At 38.4% G+C, this 25,272-nt stretch overlaps 4 protein-coding genes across 5 annotated transcripts; 2 read left to right on the forward strand and 2 right to left on the reverse strand.

Annotated features, from left to right (window-relative positions):
• Positions 1-2,055: 2,055 nt before the first annotated feature.
• Positions 2,056-7,080, reverse strand: LOC102204487 (uncharacterized). 2 transcript variants are annotated; one of them, XM_005729966.1, is made up of 13 exons: positions 6,927-7,080; positions 5,913-5,956; positions 5,209-5,769; positions 4,612-4,671; positions 4,446-4,498; positions 4,217-4,361; positions 3,775-4,115; positions 3,450-3,678; positions 3,249-3,363; positions 2,964-3,075; positions 2,751-2,862; positions 2,366-2,478; positions 2,056-2,235 (listed from the first exon to the last, which is right to left on the reverse strand). In XM_005729966.1, exons 3-13 carry the CDS (start codon positions 5,755-5,757, stop codon positions 2,166-2,168), a joined length of 1,899 nt encoding a protein of 632 aa, XP_005730023.1. In that variant the 5' UTR covers positions 5,758-5,769; positions 5,913-5,956; positions 6,927-7,080; the 3' UTR covers positions 2,056-2,165. The 2 variants fall into 2 exon arrangements, with proteins under 2 accessions (XP_005730023.1, XP_005730022.1); XM_005729965.1 differs by lacking the exon at positions 5,913-5,956.
• An 890-nt stretch (positions 7,081-7,970) lies between these two features.
• Positions 7,971-9,223, forward strand: LOC102203810 (cholesterol 25-hydroxylase-like protein 1, member 2). Its single transcript, XM_005730152.1, has one exon. It carries the CDS (start codon positions 7,971-7,973, stop codon positions 8,802-8,804), a length of 834 nt encoding a protein of 277 aa, XP_005730209.1. The 3' UTR covers positions 8,805-9,223.
• Positions 9,224-11,457: 2,234 nt separating this feature from the next.
• Positions 11,458-15,099, forward strand: tspan3a (tetraspanin 3a). Its single transcript, XM_005729970.1, has 7 exons — positions 11,458-11,683; positions 12,594-12,785; positions 12,972-13,046; positions 13,249-13,350; positions 13,474-13,626; positions 13,752-13,835; positions 14,235-15,099. Exons 1-7 carry the CDS (start codon positions 11,621-11,623, stop codon positions 14,325-14,327), a joined length of 762 nt encoding a protein of 253 aa, XP_005730027.1. The 5' UTR covers positions 11,458-11,620; the 3' UTR covers positions 14,328-15,099.
• Positions 15,100-15,392: 293 nt separating this feature from the next.
• pstpip1a (proline-serine-threonine phosphatase interacting protein 1a) lies at positions 15,393-24,729 on the reverse strand. Its single transcript, XM_005729969.2, has 15 exons — positions 24,666-24,729; positions 23,589-23,689; positions 23,427-23,501; positions 23,267-23,301; positions 23,070-23,176; positions 22,887-22,949; positions 22,242-22,346; positions 20,917-20,962; positions 20,603-20,682; positions 19,951-20,049; positions 19,770-19,866; positions 19,506-19,590; positions 19,329-19,405; positions 18,361-18,458; positions 15,393-18,193 (listed from the first exon to the last, which is right to left on the reverse strand). The coding sequence occupies exons 1-15, from the start codon at positions 24,693-24,695 to the stop codon at positions 18,062-18,064; spliced, it is 1,230 nt and encodes a 409-aa protein (XP_005730026.1). The 5' UTR covers positions 24,696-24,729; the 3' UTR covers positions 15,393-18,061.
• Between the last annotated feature and the right edge of the window lie 543 nt (positions 24,730-25,272).

The following is a 25,272-nucleotide window of genomic DNA, read 5'->3' on the forward strand; positions in this document are numbered from 1 at the left end:
GTCACTTTGCATCATCCTATTATGCTGGTCAACAATCACATGTCTGATGAAATATATGCACCATATACTCTACTGTATATGAAATTATTATTATTATTATTATTATTATTATTATTATTATTATTATTATTTATGGTGTCGACTTGAACCTTAAACACATAACCGTAGCGTTTACGCGAATAAAGTAATGTAATTTCTTTTTAACAAAATAAATATGCGCGCAATATTCCAAGTCTCCTGTTTTCCTCCTCACACCCAGGTGGTTCATTCAAACAGTACATCCAGTGCCATTTGGCGCTTTTTGGTGATTTAAGCGCTCTTTGACCCACATCTGCAAATCGGACAGGGAAGGAGTCAAGCCTGTAACATTTCCTCAGGTCAGCGTCCGTCTTTCAAGATTGAGAGTTAATTTGAAAATGATCCGACTCTGTAATGAGTTTTACAGGATCACAAAGCTTGTGAATGATGACGTACTGACTGCCAGGTTAGGATCGATCTTTTCAAAGATCAGTTTTCTTTTTCTTCAGATGTGCTATTGTTTTTTGTTTGTTTGTTTAACAAAATGAATTCTGAAGACAAAAAGCAGGCAAGTGTTTGACTCACAGTAGGAATATTTCAAGGATTTTTTTTTGGCTGTCTTGATGTTCGGAAACGGACTTATTTCTCTTTTGTTTAGTTCGTTGTATATTTCGCTCTTACACTCATTAATGGCTCAGTGAAAAGCTGGAGTGTTATCTGTGCGCAGCGATTAATTGAGAAATGTGTAAACATACATGTAAATATAGCATATAAAGGAAAGCAGAATTCACTCCTGAGGAGATTAAAAGTTAATCATATTTATTCTAGTTCTCTATCCAGGTATGCTTTTACTGCATTGCCTGAACAATGAAGTTGTTGCCATTCGGACTCTTATCAGATGGTGTTGCATGCTGGAGCCAAATCCGATTTCATTAATTTCGACAAGATCTTAAACGCCAGTGGCTGAAATACAGCTGCAAACCAGGACACAGCCTCCGCCGTGTTTAACAGACGGCTGTAGACACTCACCGCCACTCTTCTGTCCTCATTTATACATATTAAAGACAATTTGAACCGAAGATTTCAAAGTTTGATTAATCACCATCAGACCTGTTGCCACTGATTTTCAGTCCAGTTCTTGTGTAGTTTTCCCACACCTCAGTCTTTTGCCTCTCCCATGCAGTGGTGATGAGCTTAAAGACACTCCACACCATGGCGATCCTATGTCAAGTTTTCAGCTAATAGCCAATGTTGGTGTAAAAATAAAAATTTATGCCTAGCAAACTGTGTCATCTTTGTCTTTTATTGGTAGAGCCAATTTAATAAATTGGAAGAAAAAATGTTTTTTGCTACAGGCTGCTAGTAACAAAGTGCCTAACACTTTTTCCAAAAGACATCTAATTCCCTTAAAGGTAGTTTTTATATATTTGAATGATTCATATGTCAATATTAATATTGCTTAAAAAAATTAAAACTAACAACTCAAAAATGTATTCCTCTGTAAATGGACGGGACTGAAATTAAATGAAAAAGAGGGCAATGTCCAAAGTATGGAGAGCTGTTTCCCCAATATCACCTTAAAATTACAAGAAAGTCTGCCTCCTTGAAAGTACAAATTTTAAAAAAAATGTGGGATGACTTGAGACTTTTGCAGTCCTCTGTGCATTTTGGCTGTAGATTGCTGTTACAAGAGGATCAACAGGGTCAGCTAGATTAGACTAACTAGGTTAAGTTTAGTGTTTAATCTGTGTAATGAGACCAACTGACCTCCATACACTTTAAGTCACTGGGTCAATCCTGCTAATGCTGCCCTTTCTTTGCCAGATGACCTCTGAAAATAAGATTCTAATCTTAAGGAACATTTAATACTGCACTAACTAATATAATATTGCAAATACCAGGACACTTCAATGTAATTTAATGTTCTGTAAACTGACCTTATGGCTTAAAGGAGCACAAAGTCCTCTAACTGAAATCATATTTGATCTAAGAGTTTAAATACCACATTGTAATAATATTAACGGTTCTGACACCAAATGATCTCAAACACAGAATTTATTGTGGAAAAGGACAGTTTCATTGAAATAATGATTTGTGTATCGTAATGATTTGTGATAAAAGAATGCAATGAGGCTCTTCTTCACCAACTACTTCTTCTCAGCGGCTGCCTTCCTCGAAACCGTTTTGTTGGAGTTGCCATATTTCTGTCGATCATTTCTGAAGAGAAAGGAGAATAAAACCATAATTTTTTAAAACCAGAAGAAAGAAAGAAAGAAAAAAGAAAAACTAATCCCATAAAATTTTAATTATTAGTTCCCAGGATATGAACCTTAATGTAATTAAGTACCTGCTCATTTTGACTTTGTTTCTACACCCCTGTCCTCCCTCCCAGTGGCTGGTGTACGTGCCTCTCGTCATCATGCCTCCACAGCTGACGCATGGCTTTCCATTGCCATATGGCTGCAAGAGCAAACACAGTTTGGATGACATTTTGTTATCATTTAGAGCCGTAATCTACCATGCATTTATATTCCCAGATGTAAGCAAATACATTTTTAATGAAAAATAATTAATTTGCAACTCAAACAGAGCCTTTCCTGTTATACATGCACTGATACTTTACCTTGGTTATTAGACTTTATATTAGACTTTCAATGAGCAGACTGTAAGGTTTACACTAATATACAGACTGACAAGTAAGATTTTAATGAAATTTCAAATCTATAGTCCACCTGTTCTTTAGCACAGAAACCACAAATCATGCGTGTGGCGAGTTCCATGGGGTGGTCCTGGTTCTCATCGTGGCACACATCGCAGGGGTAGGTCCGACCACAGCAGGGAAACCTGAAAAAATGGGTACAAATCTTTCACCGACTCCCACGTGCATTTATTAAACCTCTTGTACCGACACATAAAAAAGAGAAAGGTCAGAGGGAGGACAATACCTTAGCCAGCGGTGGCTTTGTTTGAAATGTTTGCATGTTCCTTTTTCTGGCAGTGGCTTCCCTTTTTGCACAGCAGGATCTCTTAATGTCTTGTAACTGACACCACTTGACCCTGCACAAAATGAGAAAGCAAAACAGACACAGTAGTTTAGCCCTTGTGGTCTGATGAGGCGTAAGTTTATTTCAGTATCTATAAATGCTCATGCTTAATCGAGTAGCTTTCGTTTTTTAAACTGTTGACATATCCTTATATTAGAATGATGTCATATGTAGGTGAGCTCTGACCTGTTTTATTGGTGCGAGGCTGAATGTAGTGAAATTTAGTGCTCTCAGCCAGGATGCTGAGTTTGGTGTGGCAGTTTTCACAATTGAACTCCTTTGTTTGTCCATAGGCAAGGTTCTGATGGAAAAAAACATTTGTTTTCAGTTGCATGAAATTTCACAGCGCAGCTGTTCTGGTATGTTAAGCATAACATGTTTCGTCACCTGCATTGGGCCCTCTTGGGAACAGCTCAGGCAGCCCACAGTGAGTTCACACTCCTGAAGTACTAGGTCCACAGCTGTAGTGTTTTGGAGATCCAAGTAACCCAGGACATCACTGTAATGGTGAAGCATGCAGGGTCTGAATGCTGCACTTATGCTTGTGGTACAGTTTTCACACTGAGCCGAGCAGGGGGTCCTTCCAGTGAGTGTCAGGTCTGCAGTCACCTTACACCTGTAAACAGAGTTAGAATGTTAGAACTGTGGATGGGCTCTCACTCTGAAAAAACAAAACAAAAAACAGTGTCTGATGCTTTCTTATCTTCATTACCTGTTACACTGAAGAGAAACAGTAATTTGCGGGGCGACTACAGTGGCGGTGTTCTCTCCCAGCATCAATCCCAGCAGCTTTACCTCTGTGCCTCGGCGAGGGTCGCTGATCTTAATGTTCTCCACCAGATGACTCGTCTCCTCTTTCTCTGTCCCTTCATCACCACCCAGATTCTCCTGCTGCACCAACTTCCCTTCCTCCTGTGTCATTTCAATATCCTCCTCTCTGTCTGCAGCAGCAGCATCAGACGCAGGCTCAGATGTTTCAGACACAGTTACCTGGAGCTCCTGATAGGGTATAAACTGCAGTCCAGCTTTTTCTAAATCAATGTCTTTTTTCAACTGCAAAAAAAAAAAAAAAAGAGCAAGAGAGAAAGAGATCTTGCAGGTCATTTTGATATATATACTGAGCTTGAAACACAATGATTAGACTTCAATCTCACCTGCCGGGCTCCTTCAGTAAACAGCCTCTCCAAGCTGCGATCCAGCCAGCGAAGAAAAGGCCTGAAAAGCAGCTCTACCTTTCCCATGAGCTGATTGGTCGCATGCTTGGCTTGAAGCCACTCCAATGATGCTTGCTGTACATGCCTATTTAGCAAAAGATTTTGTAGAGATGACTGCAACAGCTATCAATGCAATAAACACATAGAAATGAACCACAACTGCGTTTACCTCGCCATTACAGAAGGCAGATCCTGGTCCAGCGGTATATCCAAAGTAAAAATCTAAGAAAAATAAATAAATATCAAAATGATGACAAACTGTTCTTCCCATGACAATCATTCTTAGTGTGGAATATTAGAGGAACTGTGGTTTAAGAAGAAGCAGCGGTCTTTACCTCTTGTGGGTAATTGTCTGGAAAGCTCACCATGATGTCAATTTCTTTCAGATCAAAAGGCTGTAAGTTAAAATGCAACATCAGAATAAATTTCCAGGTAAGACTGCAATGAACTGCTATGTTCATTTTTTCAACCTAATAATATTACCAAAGTATTAAAGTTAGCTCATTAATAATTGTGAATTGTAGCCTAAATTGTGATCAGACTGGACTTTTAGGTCTTACAGCAGTTGGTAGCTTACAGACAACTTAAAGTAGTACAACTGTAAATATTTATATACATGCTTAAATAAATACATCTTTAACTCTTTCGCATTACAACAATTCAAGCTTAGTGTTTCAGTTTAACACTGGGCCTGAATTATCTTGCACCAATTACCAACTGAATTAAAATTTACTGTGTGAGCTTTCATATTGCCTTATGAATAGAAACAAACTTCAGTATTTGTTACTCTGTGACATCACTGGTCTTCTTTGTTGCTCTCAATTAAGGAGAGAACTTGCTTACAAATTAAAACAGAGTTGTACTTTATTAAGAGAAGTGATGTGTATATGGGTTTTCCCACTAAGCTCTTGAAGAACAAATGAAGTGTTTACCCAGTCTGGATCTGTGGCCTCTACAGTTGCACGGTAATAAGTAACTTTCCCATCACTACGTTCCTGAATAATCAGCTGATCTTTGGGAAAACGCTTCTTCAGCTGACCGATCTCTGTGTCTCGTAGCTGTTTGGCGATATCCTCTGTCATGTCACTCAGCTTCACCTCCTGAAGGACGCTGGGGTGAGGCACTGGTTGAATTCTCTGTTCAGCTCTCGTCTGATTGCCTGGAACAGGCTGGTCATCCAGTAGGGCTAACTGTGGTGGATGCCAGAACCGACATCTGTCTTCCATGGTGCAGTGTCCTGCGATGAAGTAGCGGCATGGCCGGCGGACAGGTGATGGCCTGTGGCCCACTGATGCAGCTGGGTAGGATGTGCTGACGGTTTCCTTCCCATGAGCTTTGCCATCATCTCTTACATGCAGAAATTTACACTTTTTCCCAAAGTTGCAATGACGTCCTTGAGAAAAGAAGCGGCACAGCTGCTGTGCTGGAGTTACTCCCTCTAAACCACCTTCTTCCATCCTCTCTTCCTCACTATTCACCATTGCTATTAATACCTGGATGAATAAAAACAAGTTTTAGACAGGCTTGGCCTATTCTACTAATACAAGCCTTCATTAAATTCAAGAAACAGATCATACAGTACTGTGAATTACAGGTGGGTGGATTGATATCAATAGTTTGTGCAAACACCACTCACTCCTTTCAAGCACCCTCGTCCCTGCTATGCTGTGATTTGTTGTCCTGCAGTCATGCGAGTGAGAATAGTCATCATGATTGTTACTTTGACATTCAAATAATATATTAGGCCTATTGTAACGTGTTAATTACTTGAGTTGACCGGAAAGAAATATCTCAGACATGAAATATGAAAATATCTGACTAAAATAACGCTTTTATGTTAATTTTCAAGGTTTTTTTAATTTTATTTAAACAGCACGTTAAAAACAAAACAAGTCGACACAAAGTCCTTTCCGGGCAAGTTTGTTTACATTCCGGGTCTCAAAAGAAAAAAAATGTTTCAAAAATGTGTTTTGTTGTGTTAACTGACAGTGGAAAGCAAAAATCCCATCTTTATTTGTCATTAAAAAGCATTCAGATTAAGCATATGCATTAACTTCATTAATCCACACACGTTTCTCCCCTTCATAAGCTGGCTTCATGGGTATCAGTATTTGTGATACCGGCCTATTTTTACTTTGTATTGGAACACTGCCAAATTCTACAGTATCAGTGCCCTTTCGTTTAAATAAAATAAACTCTTTCAAGCCATGAAAGACGTGCCCATATACGCTATGGTGAGTTCTGAGCATGCGCAGTCCATTTGTAAATCGCAAACTGCGTCAGGGGATGGACTTTAACCAGTTTTATATGTCAACTTGACCTATTTATTTTTTCTGTGAGCGTAAGAATGACAACGAAGTTAAATGCTTTTGCTGAAATTAGTTACACTTGACCTGACCGGTGTCTTTTGACCATCTCCACTACTTACAGCTATAACTAGAAATCACCCACCGTTAATGCGATATCATAAATACTGGGCAGTATTTCTCTGTCATAATTACTAACTTAGCAGTAAAAAGCTAGTCAACATCGAAGATAATACAAAACTCAAACGCTCACGATTTAGCTAGCAAAGTTAGTTACTTTACGTACGACTGTACGCATGCTAATGTTTACTTTATAAAGGAGTTAATTAAAAAGACGAAATCACCTCGTTTGTGCACGGAGTTTCTCGTAAAAGCTTGTCAAGCGTGATAACGACAAGTACCAGTCCCCCTCAAACAACCGTTTAAGGCTGCTACATATCAGGTGACTGCACGGTCAGCGATACGTGCTATAAAACGTCTTAACCGTGGACTGTAAAAACATCAGCGCAAGAGTTATGCGTCATAATATGCGACAAAAAGGCTTTTAATACTATTATTCCTCGAAACGTATTCGAATAATACATATAGGCTCCAAAATAATATGCACATATAAAAACTGGTGCCAGGGACGGTAAATAAAATATTTCTAGGTAGAACGAATTAAATAAAATCAAAGGAAACAAAAATAAACTTGAAAAAAATTGTCAGTAGCTGTTCTGGAGCCTTTGAGCACAGGAGAACAAAGCTAGCATGGATAATCCTGAACTGAGGGGCTAAAAATGAAATCCAAAACAGCTGTACAGTGAAAACATCATCCGCTGGTAACATCCTTTGTTATGAAGGCATCTGATAAGTAAATGGACTTTGTGGTGAGGCTATCTTCCTCTTCTGCCTTCTACAGTATGAACTGCTTTAAATACGTATGACCTTGTATTTAATTTTAAATATATTTATTTTCCTGTAAAGACCTAATAGTTGTTTCTATGGTTTTTCAGATTTAAAAAATGTTTTCCCATTCTCTTTTGTCCTATATGTCTCTTCTTTAACTCATCTGTTTTTATGGCTAGACCTGTGCAAGACGTCACAGTATTTATTTTATATAAGTGAAAATGAAAAAATACACCAACCAAACAGGGGATGCAGCATAAACAGAAGACAGAATAATCACCTATATGTCAACAGTTCCTGTGTGGAGAGCTATAAGTTACCTGTTGCACAGGGTGTATAAATAATTTATTGTACCTGGCTGCCACTTGATACCACACAGACAGAAAAGCCTAAGCCGACACACACATGGAAAAAGTGTTTGCCAAAGCTGCTGTTTCTGGCTGAAGCACCTTCATTCCTCAGACACCTTCACTGTGTTTTTTTTTCTTTTTTAATTCATCATGGATCTTGTAGAAACCAGTGTAGATATTTGGATGAGTTGGTCAAGAGAAAAGTCTTTGCTGCAGCCTCTGTGGGACAGCCTGAGGCTCAACTACACAGACTATTTGCGATCTCCGCTCTTCCCCATTGTGCTGACTGTCTCTTCATACTTTGTCTTCTGCATCCCTTTCCTTCTTTGTGACATAATGGGGGATAAATGGCCGTGGGTTCAGCAATTCAAGATACAGCCGAGCCGTCGACCAACGGCCTCTGCATTGCTGCACTGTGCAGGTGTCACCTTGTACAACCATGTGTTTCTTGTGCTTCCAGCATCTGTGGCCCAGTGGGCGTGGAGGCCACCTGCCGACCTGCCAGACCAGGCTCCGTTCCTACTGGAGCTGATCGCCGGGGCGATAGGCAACCTCCTGCTTTTTGACTTGCAGTACTTCATTTGGCACCTGCTCCATCACAGGATCCGCTGGCTGTATGTCACCTTCCACGCCATCCATCACAATTACTCGTCTCCCTTTGCTCTTGCGACTCAGTGTCTTGGTGGCTGGGAGCTGGTTACAGTGGGCTTCTGGACCACCCTGAATCCTGTGATCCTGAGATGTCACCTGTTCACTACATGGGCCTTCATGGTGTTGCATGTGTATGTTTCTATAGAAGATCACTGCGGCTATGATTTCCCCTGGTCCACATCTCGTCTGATACCATTTGGCATCTACGGAGGGCCCAGCAAACATGATGTGCACCATCAGAAACCCAATACAAACTTTGCACCGCACTTCAGTCACTGGGACAAAATATTTGGCACACATGCTGATTTTAGCTTCTCCTCAGCTACGAAGTAAACTATTGCAAGCAGTGAGACGTGTGTTTTTGTGATTCTTTTTCAAATCATGTGCCTGCAAAACATATTTGCACACAAATAGAGCAAAATTACTGCCAGTACTGTGTTGATAGTTTTCTGTGTCTTTAGTGACAGTTGCCAATTCAATGAAAATGTTAACATTTGAACTAGGTGCATAATCTAAATGTGTGGTTTCTAAACTTTGAAAGTGATCTTGAGCTTTGGGCATGGCTTATCAGTTTCTCCCTTATATGAAACCTTGTGTTTTCAGTGCATGTTTATTTTCTCTTAGTTTGAAACTACAACAAGAATGTATCTAGCAATGCAGTTGTGTAATCCTGAGTCAAGTAATGTGACCAGTGACATTTTATTACTCTGTGTTTAGTTGGTTCTTTTTGTGGTTATTTATTCTGACTTTATTCCCAGGGAAACAAAGAAGTTTTCATTGTTTTTAACTTTACTTATCTTTATTTATCTTTAAACTTTCATGCAAGCAAAAAAATTGATGTAACAACAGATAAACATCAGCTACTGCAGTATTTGCTCACAACAGTGTTCTGCTGATATACTGTATTCCTAATGGTTGTAATTTAATAAATTTCTGTGTAAAAGCCACAACAAAAGGTACATGATATTTTTAATGACCTGATTAGAGATACTTCTATTTTTTTATTTTTTTTAGAAAGAAATTATCTTTTTAAATTTTAAACATTGCTCCTTCTCTGTTTTTGAGATCACATAACCTGACTAGTAATTCCACACTTGAAATGTTTTAAGTATGAGAGTCAAGGATGAGAATTAAACCAGGAATGTCAAGCATGGAGCCCTCAGGAAACAGCCAGCCTGATAGAAGGTCAATTTTGGCCCATTGGATGGTTTTGTTAAAGTGGAAAAACTGCTTATTAGAGCACAGGCAGGTGTCAGTGGTGATTTGTGATGGAAGATAGCAGCAAGAGTGAAAGTGAAGGTTGTAAAATCTGCTATGATGTATGGTTTGGAGATGGTGGCATTGACAAAAAAGACAAGAAACCAAGATGGCAGCTCAGGTTGAGCAGTGTGGAGACAAATTTAGAGAGGCAAGACTGAGATGGTTTGGACATATGCAGAGGAGGGATAGTGGAGGAGAGAGGAAGACCAGAGATAAAATTAATGGATTTAGTGATTGATAAGGTGAGATCAAGGCAGATAAAATTGAATGGGGAACATAAAAGCATTTTAAATGTAGACAAATGATAGGAATCATAAAGATAAAACACTCGACAGTGGATCTATAAAGGTACAAAACTTTCACATGTTAACTGTTTCAGAAATGGTTAGCTTATTAGATGCTACTTATGTATTTGCACTTCTTTACTCATTAATAAAGAAGACTTTTAGAGGATTATATGTTATTGTGCAATAGTTGTACTACAATGTGTAGTTTGTGGCCTGTGAACTAAAATGAGTTTGACAACCCTTAATTAAACAGTCACTGTATTAGATGCACCTTACTAGTACTGTGTTTAGCACCTTTTGCGGCAAGACTTGTAATTCTTTGTGGCCTAGATTTAACAAGATACTGAAAACACTCTTCAAAGAGTTTGGCTCGTGTTTACTTGATAGCATCACACTGTTGTTTCAGATTTGCCAGCTGACAAAGTTGGCACTTATGCGGTCTTCTGTCACTGATGTATTGCATATTCAGGTCCTCTACATACTTTGGTTGTAACAAGTGGTTGTTTAAGTTACTGGTGCATCCCTGTCAGCTCATTCAATCACTGCATATTTTCTCTTTTTCTGGCTGTTTTCTATTAACCCAAGAAAGGTTTGTGTGTGAAAATCCCAATAGATCAGACTGACAGAAATACTCAGACTAATCCAAAACAACAAACAATAAAATTGAACAGAATAAAATACAAATATCCTGTACTGTCCCTCATTGGCAAAATGCAGGTTTTCTAGCAGCAAGGTGGCAGGCAGCTGGAGCATGCAGCCTGTCACTTTAATCACCTTTCTTCGCATGCTGATGCTCAGTTTGAACTTCCGCAGGTGGTGTGTGAGTTGCTGCCATGTGATTGGTTGATTAAGTATTTGCGTGAATAAGTTGTTGAACAGGTGTACCTAATGAATTGGCCAGTGGGCGTATTTTCCATGAGGTGTCTGCAAATGCGGTACAGGGCATGCATTTTAGGATGCACATTGTCCTGTGGAAACATGCAGATAGAAAAATCTGATCCATGTTGATTCAAACAATTATGTCGGCACAGCAAGTTTGAAAAAAAAGACTGCCTATCTGATTACTGACTCAGTTTAAAGGGCAGATAAAACTGTATAGATCCACCTCTACACAACCATGCCACGTTCAGAGTTACTCTATCATGTAATAGAGGCTGATTTCATATTTGCATTAACGAGCAGGTGTAGAAGTGTACCTAACAAAGTGGCGGTGAGTTTATGTCATACCACTAGATGGCAACTAGCAGCTTTATATATAAATAAAATTGATATGTCGGGTTTTTAACATTTGCTACATTTTTATCATTTGTAACGCAATAATAGCTTCTTGGCCTGAAAAGAATATTGCTTAAAGGCTGGTCAGATAAACCGGACAGTAAGCTTTAAGGCACCAGTCACCATTTCGGGGGCGTGGTTAACTTGTGTGTTTGTGCAGGGTGTGTTGTCGCAGTTCTGCTGTTGGGGGCGCTGTGTCGCAGGCAGCTGTCCAACGGTGTGTTGTTAAGGTTATGGAGAGTGAATGGTGGGGCCAGCTGGGAGATGTCTGACTAGAAACCTGCATTATTTTTCCGAAACGAACAGCTTTAAAAACCCGTGTTGACGATGGGGCAGTGTGGCATCACATCGTCGAAGACGGTGTTGGTCTTTCTAAACCTGATTTTTTGGGTAAGTTTGGAGGTTTATGTCGGTTTTAAACGTGCGTCACATTTAACCGGCTATAGCTAGCTGTGTGTTTGTGTGCCGCCAGCTGCTTAGCTTGCTGCGACCTTTGTCTCACTAGTGACGGGCTAGCTTCAAGAGGCAGCCCAAAAACGTGAAGATTGCTGATGAGATATTTAGGTTTCCGCTATGAGCTTATATTAAATGAACCATGTGTCATTACGTTTTATATTAAAAGAACTGTTTGCTATGTTGCTTCCTGAAGTGAAGCTACCTTTTTGTGTACTTGTGTGACATAGATATTGCTGTGTTATCATAACTTAAGAACTTTAACAGAAGTTTAAGCAGATGCATTATTTCTTTTTATTTTATTTGTTGGACGTGGCTACAAAGTAAATCTAACTCTCAGCATGTTTCTTTGAAATGTACTGGAGTATAATGTTAAGGTCCACTGTATTGTACATGATAGTCTCTGGGGATGAGGACATTTAGTGCTGATTAACTGTACAGTAGTTATGTAAAACCGATCTTAGCATGTTGTTTTTAAGAATTAGAGTTCATGCCTAGTGCACAAAGACACATGTGAAACGGCCCTATGGCAAAGGTCTGTTGCCACGGTGGCAATACACTTATTGTGCTAATCGCTGCAGCACGGTTGCTTCACAGCGAGAATGCGTTAGGTTCAAATCCAGGCTGGGGCCTTTATATGCAGAATTAGCATGTTCTCGCCTGTCTCTTTCTCATACAATTTAAAGGGGGTTAGGTTAAGCGTGAATGGTTGTTTGTCTCTCTGTGTTAGCTTTTTACCCAGTGACTGCTGAGATAGGCCCTTGACTCTGAATTGGGTAAATTGAAACATAGTACCTGGATGGATACTATTTATTGTAATGTTTTTTGTTTTTCTTGTCACCCACAGGCCGCTGCTGGTATCCTTTGCTATGTTGGAGCCTATGTCTTCATTACATATGATGATTATGATCACTTCTTTGAAGATGTGTACACTCTTATCCCAGCGGTGATCATCATTGCAGTTGGAGCCCTTCTATTCATCATTGGGCTAATTGGATGCTGCGCTACAGTGAGGGAGAGCTACTGTGGACTTACATCGGTCAGTAAACCAGTTTAAAGAGTGTGCTAAATATTAAAGGTGTAGTTCACGATGCATTATATAGTGCCCTGAATGCAAAACACCAAGCATGAATTAACAGGTAGGGTGAGTGTAACTTAAACCAGACCAAAGATAACCTTTTTGACAACTGTCCCTTTGTCTTTAATCTTGAAATTCAATCCACAGTTTGTCATCATTCTCCTGTTGGTTTTCATGACAGAAGTGGCAGTGGTGGTTCTCGGATACATTTACAGAGCAAAGGTGAGGAAGTCAAATACAGCTTGCTACATGTTTGTTTGGTTTTTTTCTGAGCCTTTAGCACAGTAGATCTCTCTGATAACACCCAGCCAGTCAACCGCTGAAAATTCTATTAAGTGACTCTGGTGTAAAGTTGATTTGTTCAAGAAGGTGTGTCAACAAACGCTTAGCTCTCACCTTTTTTTTTTTTTTAAACTCTTCCCAGGTTGAAAATGAAGTTAATAGTTCTATTATGAAAGTTTATGATGAGTACAACGGCACAAATAGCAACGCCCAGAGCCGCGCCATTGACTATGTTCAGAGACAGGTGAGGATAAAAATCATATTCTCTTTATCAGCTGTCTGTCTCTTTTGTGTGTGGTGTGTTTTGTTTTGTTTTTTATGGTGTATTTGCAAGAAATTGACATTACTTTTGATTCTTTATCTTTAGCTTCAGTGTTGTGGGATTCACAATTACTCAGACTGGCAGCACACACGCTGGTATGAAAAATCAAAAAACAACAGCGTACCCATCAGCTGCTGCAAATCTAACATTGGAACCTGTACGGGGTCTCTTACTCATCCTGAAGCTCTCTACCAAGAAGTAAACAATCTCTTATCTCCTCACAAGTTGTCATGCTGGATACACATTTATTTATTTATTTATTTTTAACGTGACAGCTTCTTCTTGTATATTCATCTAAATATGTATATTATATGCTTCTATAGGGTTGTGAAGCACTTGTTGTGAAGAAACTACAGGAGATCATGATGTATGTCATCTGGACTGCGCTGACATTTGCTGCCATGCAGGTATTTAACTCAGGAAGAAGATGGCTTCTTAGGTATACCATCAATAGTTTTGAATATTACAGCTGGTTACTCAGATCTGGGTATCTATATTTCATGTAAGTCAAAGGTGTCAATTGTAAGGCCCAGGTCAAATCCGGCCCCTAATTTTTAATTAATACATTTTCTGTAATGTGGGCTGCATGTGGCCTATGATGTAAAATGATTTTGGCATACCTTTTCTAAGCGTTAGAAGCAGAAGTGTCAAGCTACTCAAAGGCAACGACCACAGTGCGAGCCAGTGTTCCATGATGAAAACAACACATATTTTAAAGTCTGGTATAATACGTGCTGCTATACGTTGCAGGACTTCCCACCTTATAATGTGTAAGTACTTTTAACTGAGTGTTGCATTTCCTTTAGATGCTGGGGATGCTGTGTGCATGTGTCGTGCTGTGCCGGAGAAGCCGGGATCCTGCCTACGAGCTGCTAGTTACAGGGGGCACCTATGCATAAAGAGAAAGCATTTCTCACCATAACATTAATTAAGGATTTATAGGTGAGAGGATGAAATAATCTATTACCACACTAACCTTAACGCACTAACCAAGTTAACTTGTGTGTTTTACCTGTTTTGGGTTTTTTTTGTTTTTTTTTCCCCCAAAAAGCTGTTGTCCAAATTCTTTATAAAGGTCATTGAGATTGAAACGTTGGCATTATTTGCTCTGTGGAAAGCATTGTGGTTGGAAGGCCCCGCTTATACCAACTGAAACCCGGTTTGGTTATGTTCAGAGTTTTTATGTGTGTAGTGCAGTTCCCTCTTATTTTTTGCACTATATATACGGCTAACACATTGTATTTTTTCTTTTTCTTTTTTTTAATCTGTCATGTACTTGAAAGAAAGAATATAATTGACCTTGTACTTCAACTGCTATTACTACTGCTACTACTATTCTACTATGAGAACTACTCTTGCAGCTCACGTACGTTTTAAACTTTATTTTTCATCAGCAGTATTCTGTCAAGAAATACTTAAACTGCAGTAGAAGTAAAGGTCACTGCATGTTTTTGTGTGTAAACTGTGTAACTTCACTGGCTTTTACTTATTTGAGCTTTATCTTTTGAATCAGTCCTTTTAGTATTTGGAGTGTAATGCATTGACTTTGTCCCTTTCTGTTTGCAGTCTACCAATGGTAGTTTTAGAACATGACTTGCTAAAATGTAGCAGCGGCAAGACTCCAGAATGTAATTGCAGCATATTTAAAATTAAATCGAATGTTTTCCGGTTTGTGTTTGTTCTTGTTGCTATCAGAGTCAAAAGGTCAGAAGACACTAGTGTCAAAAGAAATTACGATTTTAGACTCATATGATTTCTGGTAAATATCTCTGCTTTATTTACCTGAGAAAAACTTGGCAACAACGCCCACTCCTGCGTAATCAGAAACCAGAGAGCAAAGAGTTGTTAGCCACATAATCTAAGAATAGACTGTTCTAATAAAACACAGTAATAGTATTTACTGCAATCATAAAGCTAACGGTGTTTTTAAAAAAAAACAAACAAACAAAAAAAACAATAGAGGGTTTGTCTTTTCAGTTCAATTTAATAAATATAAATAAACGCGTTACATGCACTTGTGTTCAGACTACAATTATCTGCACATTGAAAATATACAAAGGCCTTTTTTACATTTTGTATAGTATGCATTACTTCCACAGGCTTTTATATTGCTGCCACTAGGAGCTGTAAAGAGAAATGAGTCTCACAAGTTTCACAAATGTGTATGATGTGACCACCCTCTGCGTCTCCTCCTTCACTACATCCATTACATCTTCTCCTAAGTTTCTCTAAACTGCTCTGAACTGTCCTGCTGATGTTCTCATTTTTAATCTTTCCCTTTTTAGCCTCAAAAGCATAAATTAAAATTTTAAATCTAATGTACAATGATTTGTGTGCAATTTAGAAATTTACAAATTCGTGCTCCAATTCGCACCCAAAGAGAAAACACTTTACCCACAAATCACAAATCTGATAATGTTTGCACTTCACTCTTTCAGCCCCAAACACATGCTGCATTCGAGTGCGAGCGGGACATCTGGGCTTCCTACATGACTTCGAATAACCTTCAATCATCACCTCTCATCTAGAACACATACGATTATCTATTACAGATACTACTCAGCAGCCTATGAAGATTAATAAATGGTCACGGTTATTCGTCTAAACTAACATTAATGTAAGCCTAATGAGTGATCGTGAACTGTCAGCATTTTGGCATCTGCAGATGTCAATTAGCTCCTAGCATTAATTTTTTATTCTCAAGCCATTTTGATTTTGTTTTCATTAGGCATAAGTATTTGAAGTGAGAACTTTAATAATAGTATGTCATAGTTTATTATGAATAAACTATTCATAATAAACTTACAAAAACACATGCACTTTAAATATGACACTAATAAGACATATCTATAAGTGTAATTAACAAATAAGCAGTCAAGTATAGACTGTTATTCCTGAACAGCTGAATTTGTTGAAAATAAATTGCACTATTGCTCACATTCAATCAATTTTAGGATTATGTGTTTAGTTTATTAGTCCTAAAATCTTTCATCTTTAGTGTCTTTCGCTTTACTTTTGAGGCTCTTAACTAACCGGTACACTCCTGTTTTAAAATGGAGAGAAATCAGCTAGATGTGTGGGTATTTGACTAAGCTGAGTAAAATATGGCTGTCATTGTTGACCCCATGTGCAAGGTGGTTTAAAATAGTTCATTAACAGTCATGCACGAGTCTAAGATTAATTAAAAAGTTTGATTTCACTGGCTTATGCAGAACACTGGGGAATAATGTTTTGTGGAGGCTTGATGCGTTGTACCACTGTCAACTACTAACTGTCTTTCCAGTTAGTTTCCCTTTCATGGTTCTGATTCCTCAAGTCTGTTAAAAACATACACAAACTGTCCTAGAAAGGATTTTTTAAAATCTGCAGGTAAAAAAAACCCCACTGTACTCTTTGTTTGTGTTTACTTAAAATATAGGGTGACGTCACTTCTCCCTTCACAGGTTCCACAGAAGTACACTGGGGTGAGACTGCAATACACACTACTGGATATTTGCTATCTTGTTTTGTATGTGGTCAAGAATAGTTTTAGCTGAGGCTCTGTCACAGCATCTTCAGCTTTCACAGGATGTTGAAAGCGGTGCTGTTGAAATTGTTCACACTGGGCCCTTTACCAGCAACCCTCTAAATTATGTGTGTTAAAATGTCGCAGTGTGCTGGCTTCCTGCACGTTTTGCAAACATTTCTTCCAGCTATAACTTTGAACTCTTAGTACCAGTAACAGATATTGGGTCAGGGACTCTGCACAAAGGATATCTGCACAAAGGATATCTGCACAAAGAAATACAATAATTTTTTACTTCTATTTCCCCCTTTTTTTGCTTTTAAAGCAGATGTCTTTGTGACTTGTCTGTTTTATTTTGCTTCACTTGTGAACTACTTTATAGGTTTAACTATTAGCCTATATTAGCTTGTAGGTTTTACTACTTTAGCATATGCTATGCATCAGTCTGTATAGCATCTGTAATTGGTTTGTGTTCTAGTCGAGGGCTAACAAGCTATTCTCTTCATTTAGAAAATACAACTCATTTATTTGAATTAGGATAGGAATAAGCAGAAAACCCAAATGTCCCAGTTTTTTTTTCTAGCATTTAAAAACAACATGCATTTATGGATCTGTGCACTGCTGAAAGAAATGAGAAGTATCTCATACCCCAATTGCACACCTGACATGATCTGTCCTTATTAGATTACGGTCATTTAATTGACACCTGTAAGCAGAGGAAGCTTTTTGAAAGTGTAAATGATCAGATCTGTAAAGTCAAGCTTTAAAATTTGTGCATGCATGATCACCATTTATTCAAGAATAATAAACTAATATAAAATATTTTTAAATGTGTTCAAATGGCTTTGTATTTGGGTGTAGAGCACACATTTGTGCATTCTTAAAATTTATACACACATTTATACATCCTAGTTTGTGCTTGTAGATGCACATCTGTGACACCTTTGAGACTGATTTCTCTCCATAACAGGGTGTCAAAATTCTAAATCCTACAGGTGCTTCAGTGATACTTACAACAGAAAGGTAATGGCGGATAAGATTGAGCTCTGGGGTTATTCTATTCCATAGTCTTTACAATAGGTACACAGAAATGTAGCAGTTACGCAGTCCTACATACGGCTGTTAGACTCATTCTTTAGCAAGATACGAGCCTGGAACCAGTCCAGAAATACCATTTCTTTTCACTGTCCACCAGCCATCTTCACCTTGTTCCAAGACAATCACAATATCTCCAACAGATAGAGGGAGTTCATCCTCTCCCTAAACAGGTACAGAAACAATCAAAGGGTGATCTTTCAAATTAGTCAAAATGCTTAGAACTAAAATGCAAGGATTTGCAAATAATGTTACTCTAAAACCTATTTTACTATGTTAGAGCCATGAAAATGTCTTATGTAGAAGTTAAAAATCCATGCCGAGAACCTGACCTGTGCCACATAGTCGTATATCGCCTTGTATTCATCGCTTCCCATTTGGGACGCCTGGAATCCAGGAATGGACGCATATACTCCATCTGATGTTTCTCCTAAAGACACATCACATGTTAAATGGACTCATTCTTATGTATTGCTTTTCTACTCCGCCGGAGTAATCAAACCGCCTTCCGATGCGTTCATCGGAGTATGAATGTAGTTTAGTTTGCACTTGAGTTTAGAAGTGAATGGGTGAATGAGGCATGTTGTATAGAGATACAACATGCCTCATTCACCCATTCACTTCTAAACTCAAGTGCAAACTAAACTACATTCATACTCCGATGAACGCATCGGAAGGCAACTTGGGGTTAGTATGCATGCCAAGGATATTTGGCATGCAGACTGGGGAAGCCAAGGATCGAACCACCAACCTAACCCCAACTTGGGGTTAGTATGCATGCCAAGGATATTTGGCATGCAGACTGGGGAAGCCAAGGATCGAACCACCAACCTTCCGATCAGTAGCTGATCTGCTCTGCCACCCGAGCCACAGCCACCCCGCTACTGTGTATAGCACACACACTCACAATATTTAGCTCAAAGTACACATCTGATCAAGTCATTTAGTTTTTGGTGCAGTGTGCAGCAGTATTACCATTCCCTTGTTCTGACCCCACAGCCAGATAACATCAGCTGATGTACTCTTTCACCAACTGAACCAGTTAGGCTCTAATTAAGGACTTTTAAAAAAAATTTGGAATCAAAACTTGTACTGTGTCAGATTCGCTGCTCTGCTTCCACACTTCCCACTATAACGTCATAAGCACAACCTTGTGTTCATTCCCGAGCTTGGAAATCATTTGTATAAAGAAGAACTTAGAGCTGTTCTACACCGTTTGTTACCAAGATTAAAAGACTTGCACATTTGTTTTACTTCCAGTAAGAAATTGCAGTGTCATCCCAACACGATGGTACTTTACCTGCAGACTGGGGAACTCCTTCGTTGATGTTTACTTTCGAGCCACTGGAACAGTTCCCCTGCAGAAGATTTGAAAACCTAGAAATTGAGGAAAGTATTCAGTAAGGGATACACAAAAGATATTGAGCAAGAAGTACAAGCTATGTTTATTATTCTCTTGATGTGGTGACAATCTAACCTCTTCATGACTCCAACAAATCCAACTCCGCCGTTTCTCTCAGCTGTAGGATTCTTATCGTAGTAATTTTGATATTCAACTGGAGCTGTGGAAAGAAAGAAAAATCTGTTTTTACAGATCCAGTAGCCTGGTACACCATTCATCTTTCCTGTTTCCTCTGCTAAGCATTCCGTCGCATGCTTTAGAGTTGAAAGATAATATTAAAATGTTCAGCTTAGAACATATTCAAATCCAAATCAGGAAGGCAGCAGGTTGAATACCTACCTGGGGGGGTTGAGCCAGTGCTTTTCATCTCAACAAAGCCGTTGTTGTCTGTGACGATGTCACACATTTCCAGCGACTTCCTCACATTTTCATAGCACTGAAAGAACAGTTTGTCCAGAAAACATTGTAAGCATGCTACATCTCTGTCCAATTCAGGTGAATGAAAAGCAGCTGCACTCACCTCATCTTCTTTCACACATTGCATTGATAAGTGGTTACAATGCACCCACAAGGCATTTCTAACAACACTGATGCGGTCTTCTTCTTGCTGCTGAAATATCTACAAAAGAGCAGTTTGAGTGGACACTTATGTTGAGACTAGAAACTGTATTTATATAGTCTTAAAAATAAAGTGTTGCAACTAGCAGCTTCCTGCACAAGTGGAAACTTAAGCCTTCGGTGAGCTCAAAGTACAGGTTTTAGTACCTTGCCCCTGCCACCCCCAAAAAAAACAAACAAACATTTTTTTAGATATATTTGAGCATGGGTTTTCATTTGTACGTAAATGTGTTATGAGTTGACATCTGCAAGTGTTCTTATAGGGTTGTGTGAAGTTGTTGAATGGTTAGTTCAGCTTTGTTGATCTTATCACATAAAGAGAGGTCTTATTGCCCGGAAATGTTCTGGGCACATTAGTGACTCACTATGTGTCACTATCCTCTGTGAATGGGAAGTATTACACTCGCTCAAAGGCATAGCAGGCCTCAAATACTGCTATTTGTATATTCTATAAATATACAAATAGCAGTATATTCTAGAAAAATATTAAGCCATAGCGTGCCGTTTCAATTTGAGAGAGAAAGAGAGAGAAAATGCACATTTTAAAAGCATACCTCGCATGTGTCAGTGTGGGTCGATTCCCACTCTTGACGGATCTTGTCAAGCTGTTCAATGTTTGTCGTGTACTGTTTCTCTAAAGGAAAAATGAGCAAAATGCAAAAACCAAAGTAAACATTTTGAGTTTTAATGTTCAGTTTATCCTGAAGATAAAATAAATAGCTGCACTTTGAGCTATTTATCGTGTCTTCAAGTAAAAGCGAAGTTCATAGGAGCACCAACCTAAAAAAAAAAAAATCATGTCTTGTGAATCAGTTTCCTACCTGCATTTCAAACATCCTACTTAATTTTGCTTATTAGTTGTCCTTACCAGCCTCTTCTGCAGCCTCTCTGCACTGTTTGGATTTGTTGTTCATCTGATAAATAAAAAAGAGCAAAAATATGAGACACAAAAAATTATAATAATGATAATACCACAATTAATATAAACGCACATATAAACCCACAGCTTATAGTTACTCAAACAATAAAATCAAACAAGAGGATTCAGTTTTAATAAAATGGAAAAATGGAATGGGATGGATATCAACATAAAACTAATTAGGTTTTGATTAACACTGACTCAGCCAATAAGTGACACCAAATTATTACCTTATTAATCATATAGATATAGATATATTACAATATATATTAGCAATAATATAGATATGTAAGTATATTACAGAAATGGGTCTATTATGGTATGTTATAATGTACACGGTATGAAGCATGTTGTGAATATTTTATAACTATAAGTATGTACAGGCTGTAGTGAGTACAAGCTGTGTACAGGATATGAACAGGATATAAATATGAAAAACTATACAGAATATGAAATAGTGAGATGTATCAGTTTACTTAAAATACAACTTAAAAGTGTCTATTTCTGTTTTGTTTTTTTTCACAGAAAGAGGAACTAATGTGTCAAGTTTTAGACAAATAGGCAGCCAGTTTGGACTTAAGCAACAATAAATTTTTCAGGAAGTCATTCTGACACTTGACATAATCAGCTAATCCTCAGTTAATAAATTATATGTTCTCTAGTAACTCATTAACACTCAATGATCCCAAGTTTTACAAAAAGTACCCAGTTCCTGATTTCTTAGTAAATCTTCACCGTTTTTTTGTATTTCTCTGTGTAAAGTTTTTTCATGCTTTCAATTGGAATATCATAGATATTGTTAGTGACTAAATGCCAGTGCGTAAGACACTCTTATTGTTAGTCAGTCAGATATTTAAACTACTTTGCTCAGAATGATGTAGATTCAGAGTTTAACTCTAGAAAACTTTTTTTTTCTTTTATGTTCCTCTGCTGAAGTTTTTCTAAGCTCGCCCTAAATTTAAAAACGTGTACATACAAGCTTGGCTTGATGCTTGATGCCAATACTAATGCTTGGAATCATTGACAACTCTGACAAGAATAAAACCTGAAACTATTAATCCACATGCACCAGTGAGTCTGAAAAAATGTTTCCTGCAGTTCTACTGTTGAAATGATTATTCATTAAAAGGTTATAAACAGAGTCAACTCAAGCTTATTTAGCAATGTAAAAATCATATTTACTGATGGGGAAATGACTTTGCTCAGACTGAAACGGGTGAACTGGAACAAAAACAACAGTTTGGTCAAATAATCACACAGTAGAGCAAACCTACCTTTTCAATCTGTTTGGGGGTGGCTGTGGGGGCGGTGCCCAGCTTCTCAGCCGTTAGCTCTGCCTCGTCTGCCTCTTTGCAGCGCTGCTCATAGGATCTTTTGGACTGGAAGAGAAATCAAACCGAAACCATGTGAAACTACAAAACCCATGCACTGCTCATTAAAACCTTGCTTTATGAGGCCTTGACAGGAAAGGGAGTGGGAGGTGGAGGGAAGAGACAGTTGGAGGGGGGTTTAGTCAAAAAAAAGAAAAGAAAAAAAAAGAGATGTCAAGCATGTGCACCCGGAGAAACAAAATAGTTCACTCACTTCCTTCCTCTCAGCAGAGAACAGGCATCTTTGTTTATCTACAGTGTAACACCAGTGTGCAAAATCTGCCCCCTTTTTTATATGCTGTATTGACTTTTTAAACAATTTGCCTTTTAAAACATGCACAACAATGCTTTAGGGTTACAGTGAGGCCCAAGGCCCGACAGGCCTTACAGAGAAACGTCAATGACATTGTTCATTCTATTTAAAGCCTTTTATGTAATGAATAATAAATGTCCTCACTCAAGCTCAAACCATCATGTGTCTGTGAAAGTAAAAACAATAACTACCACAAACCTGTGGTCTGTCATCATGATAGCAAGAGCTGAGCTCACCTCTAATGTTTTCTTGTAGAGAGAGACTTTTGTCTTCTGGACCTTCTCCATGATGACTTCATACTAAGAATTGAGAACAAAAGTCATTGCTGTTACCAGGAAATCACACAGAGAAGCAACCAAAAAAATAACTAAATAAAAATATCCTGCTTATGCAAACAAGATGAGCATTCAAATGGGCACCTTTTTCCGCTGTTCTTTCTGTCGCTCTCTAAAGGTCTCCATTCTCTTCACCTCCTCCTTTAGGAGCCCAGACAACTGAATGTGCAAATTTCCGATGTTTTCAATTTCTGAAAAGGGACAAGACATGGGGCCAAGAACATGAAGGATGGACCGGGTAACAACGGCTTTGGTAAAATAATGTGATATCTTTTGCTTACGTGTTTTCATTTCATCAAACGATGCTCTCAAAGTGCTGTGAAAATAAAACAAAGATCTTTTTTTTTTTTTTTTTTAAAAGCGCCGAGTTTTTCTTATAACAGAGAATTATTGCTTAGATGCAGTAAGTATAGTGATAAGCAATTTCTACCTGATACCTACCAGATTTCATACATGCCCCCGGCCTTGCGGGCAATGGTGATAAGCTCTTTTCCATATTTCTCCTCTGCTGTTGCTCTGCATTGACATTTGGGAATAAATGCAGCCATATGTTAATGCAATAACTTTCAAATGTACAAATCTAGCCAAAATCATAGAGCCCACCTCATTTTCAAGAGTTCCTCCACTTCTTTGCACGTCCGCCGACCATCATTAAGCCTCTGAAGAATCGTCTCATAACCAACATTGCTGATGAAGTCTGATCCCTGGGTTGATAAAACACCAGCTACGCTCACTAACAAAGTTCTCAGCCATAATAGAAATCACACACCGATATTCAGTTTTGGAATGAAAGTAAAAACGAATCCAAAACCATGCTCATTTGTAAGAAAACGTTCCTGTTCCTCCACGTTTAAAAAATCAGTGATCACCTTTAGAGAGGAGCCGAGGATTTGAATGACTATCAGTGAGGTTTGCTTAGATATTTTGAGACTGGTTTTTTTTTTGCCATGGAGACACACACTGTGCATCTCACCAGCATTTGAATGGAAACTATTATATACTCTTTCACAGCAGGTTCTGAATGGAAAGCAACCGTGTGGGTAGAGTACCAAACATCTCTATTCATGTAAAAAAAAAAAGAAGCTACATTCATATAAAACACTGAGATAAGGTAGATAGAAATAAGGAAGAACATAACTTTGCGGTATAAAGTTAACCTTCTAAGTTATACAAGTTGATTGCTCTTTCTGACAACCCAGGTCTTGTGGTTTTGCTCGTGTATTTAACAAGGTGGCACAGAGATGTTCTAAAATGACCTTGTATCCGCCCGATGAAAAAAGAAGCCCTCAACTGTGCTGAGCCACTTTTTAATTTATTTATTATGAAAAGGTTGAGCTGAGAAAGAATCCTTTACATCGTGTGACACTTCAGTCTAGATAAACTTGACATGATGACCACAATCTAGATATAAAAATGCTTCCACTGGTCATCACTTACTGTAACAATTCAGTGTGTTTTCAAATGAGAAAAAAAAAGCTGAATGATAAAGGAGTGAACTACCTATGGAGAGGCTATGACAAACTAAGTAAATCTCTGGTACATGCTTAGTAGTGTGCAGATACATTATGTAGTTTCAGAAAGTTTGGCTTCACGGTTCAATAAAACCTGTAGCCTACTTTATTCCTGCACATGCAAAGCACCCAGAAGTAAAGAAAAATTTGCAGCATGACAACGACTCACCCAAAAGGCATCTTTAAACTGTAATGTCATCCTGGCTGTATATTAAAAAAATAGTCCCAGCTGTAGAGTGCACTCAACTTTCAGCCACTTCTAACTCCAAGCAGCGTAGCTGGCTGTGGCTTGATACAAGTGAAACAGATCATGACACATTCAGGAAGCGAAGCTTCATGCTGGAGCTCACACTCACTTACTCATTTGATTTAAATGAGGAAGAGCTGCAACATGTCAGCACTTACCAAAAGCTGAAGTGATAGCGGACACTATTTAAAAAAAAAAAAAACTGTAGCATGCAACCAAAACAAAATCTGCTTTGTTTAATGTGAATTGGATTCAGTACTTTTTCATGAAAACTGAAAATTCCACTTTGTGATGCTTCTTGCTCTTTAAGGGTAATACAAGGAATTCCCTACAACATTATGCAATCCAGTACTTTGCCCACAAACATGTACTGTTGTGTAAGTCTTCAGCTTTTGTTCACATTTTGTAACATATTGTACACGAGCCGAACAATAGATCAGATATAACACGCAAAGGATCTGTGACTGCTGAGATCATTGGTGGGTGACGTAAATACCACAACCTTTCTATAACAGACAGGGAGGAAAAA

The sequence above is a fragment of the Pundamilia nyererei genome, unplaced genomic scaffold, assembly GCF_000239375.1.
Source record: "Pundamilia nyererei isolate P.nyererei 1_Seehausen unplaced genomic scaffold, PunNye1.0 scaffold00035, whole genome shotgun sequence".
In the NCBI taxonomy this organism is placed as follows: Eukaryota; Metazoa; Chordata; class Actinopteri; order Cichliformes; family Cichlidae; genus Pundamilia; species Pundamilia nyererei.

What these genes read in the sequence shown, in the direction of transcription:
- LOC102204487 (XM_005729965.1), bottom strand. Translation starts at nt 5,757, where the DNA reads ATGGTGAATAGTGAGGAAGAGAGGATGGAAGAAGGTGGTTTAGAGGGA. An exon ending in TTACTGAAGGAGCCCGGCAG is followed by an intron (nt 4,116 to 4,216) that starts GTGAGATTGAAG and finishes TTTTTTTTGCAG; the next exon opens with TTGAAAAAAGACATTGATTT. An exon ending in AACAAAGTCAAAATGAGCAG is followed by an intron (nt 2,236 to 2,365) that starts GTACTTAATTAC and finishes CTTTCTCTTCAG; the next exon opens with AAATGATCGACAGAAATATG.
- LOC102203810 (XM_005730152.1), top strand. Translation starts at nt 7,971, where the DNA reads ATGGATCTTGTAGAAACCAGTGTAGATATTTGGATGAGTTGGTCAAGA.
- tspan3a (XM_005729970.1), top strand. Translation starts at nt 11,621, where the DNA reads ATGGGGCAGTGTGGCATCACATCGTCGAAGACGGTGTTGGTCTTTCTA. An exon ending in TTCTAAACCTGATTTTTTGG is followed by an intron (nt 11,684 to 12,593) that starts GTAAGTTTGGAG and finishes TGTCACCCACAG; the next exon opens with GCCGCTGCTGGTATCCTTTG. An exon ending in CTGAAGCTCTCTACCAAGAA is followed by an intron (nt 13,627 to 13,751) that starts GTAAACAATCTC and finishes ATGCTTCTATAG; the next exon opens with GGTTGTGAAGCACTTGTTGT.
- pstpip1a (XM_005729969.2), bottom strand. Translation starts at nt 24,695, where the DNA reads ATGACATTACAGTTTAAAGATGCCTTTTGG. An exon ending in CCCCCAAACAGATTGAAAAG is followed by an intron (nt 20,963 to 22,241) that starts GTAGGTTTGCTC and finishes TTTATTTATCAG; the next exon opens with ATGAACAACAAATCCAAACA. An exon ending in AATGTGTGAAAGAAGATGAG is followed by an intron (nt 19,867 to 19,950) that starts GTGAGTGCAGCT and finishes CTGTTCTTTCAG; the next exon opens with TGCTATGAAAATGTGAGGAA.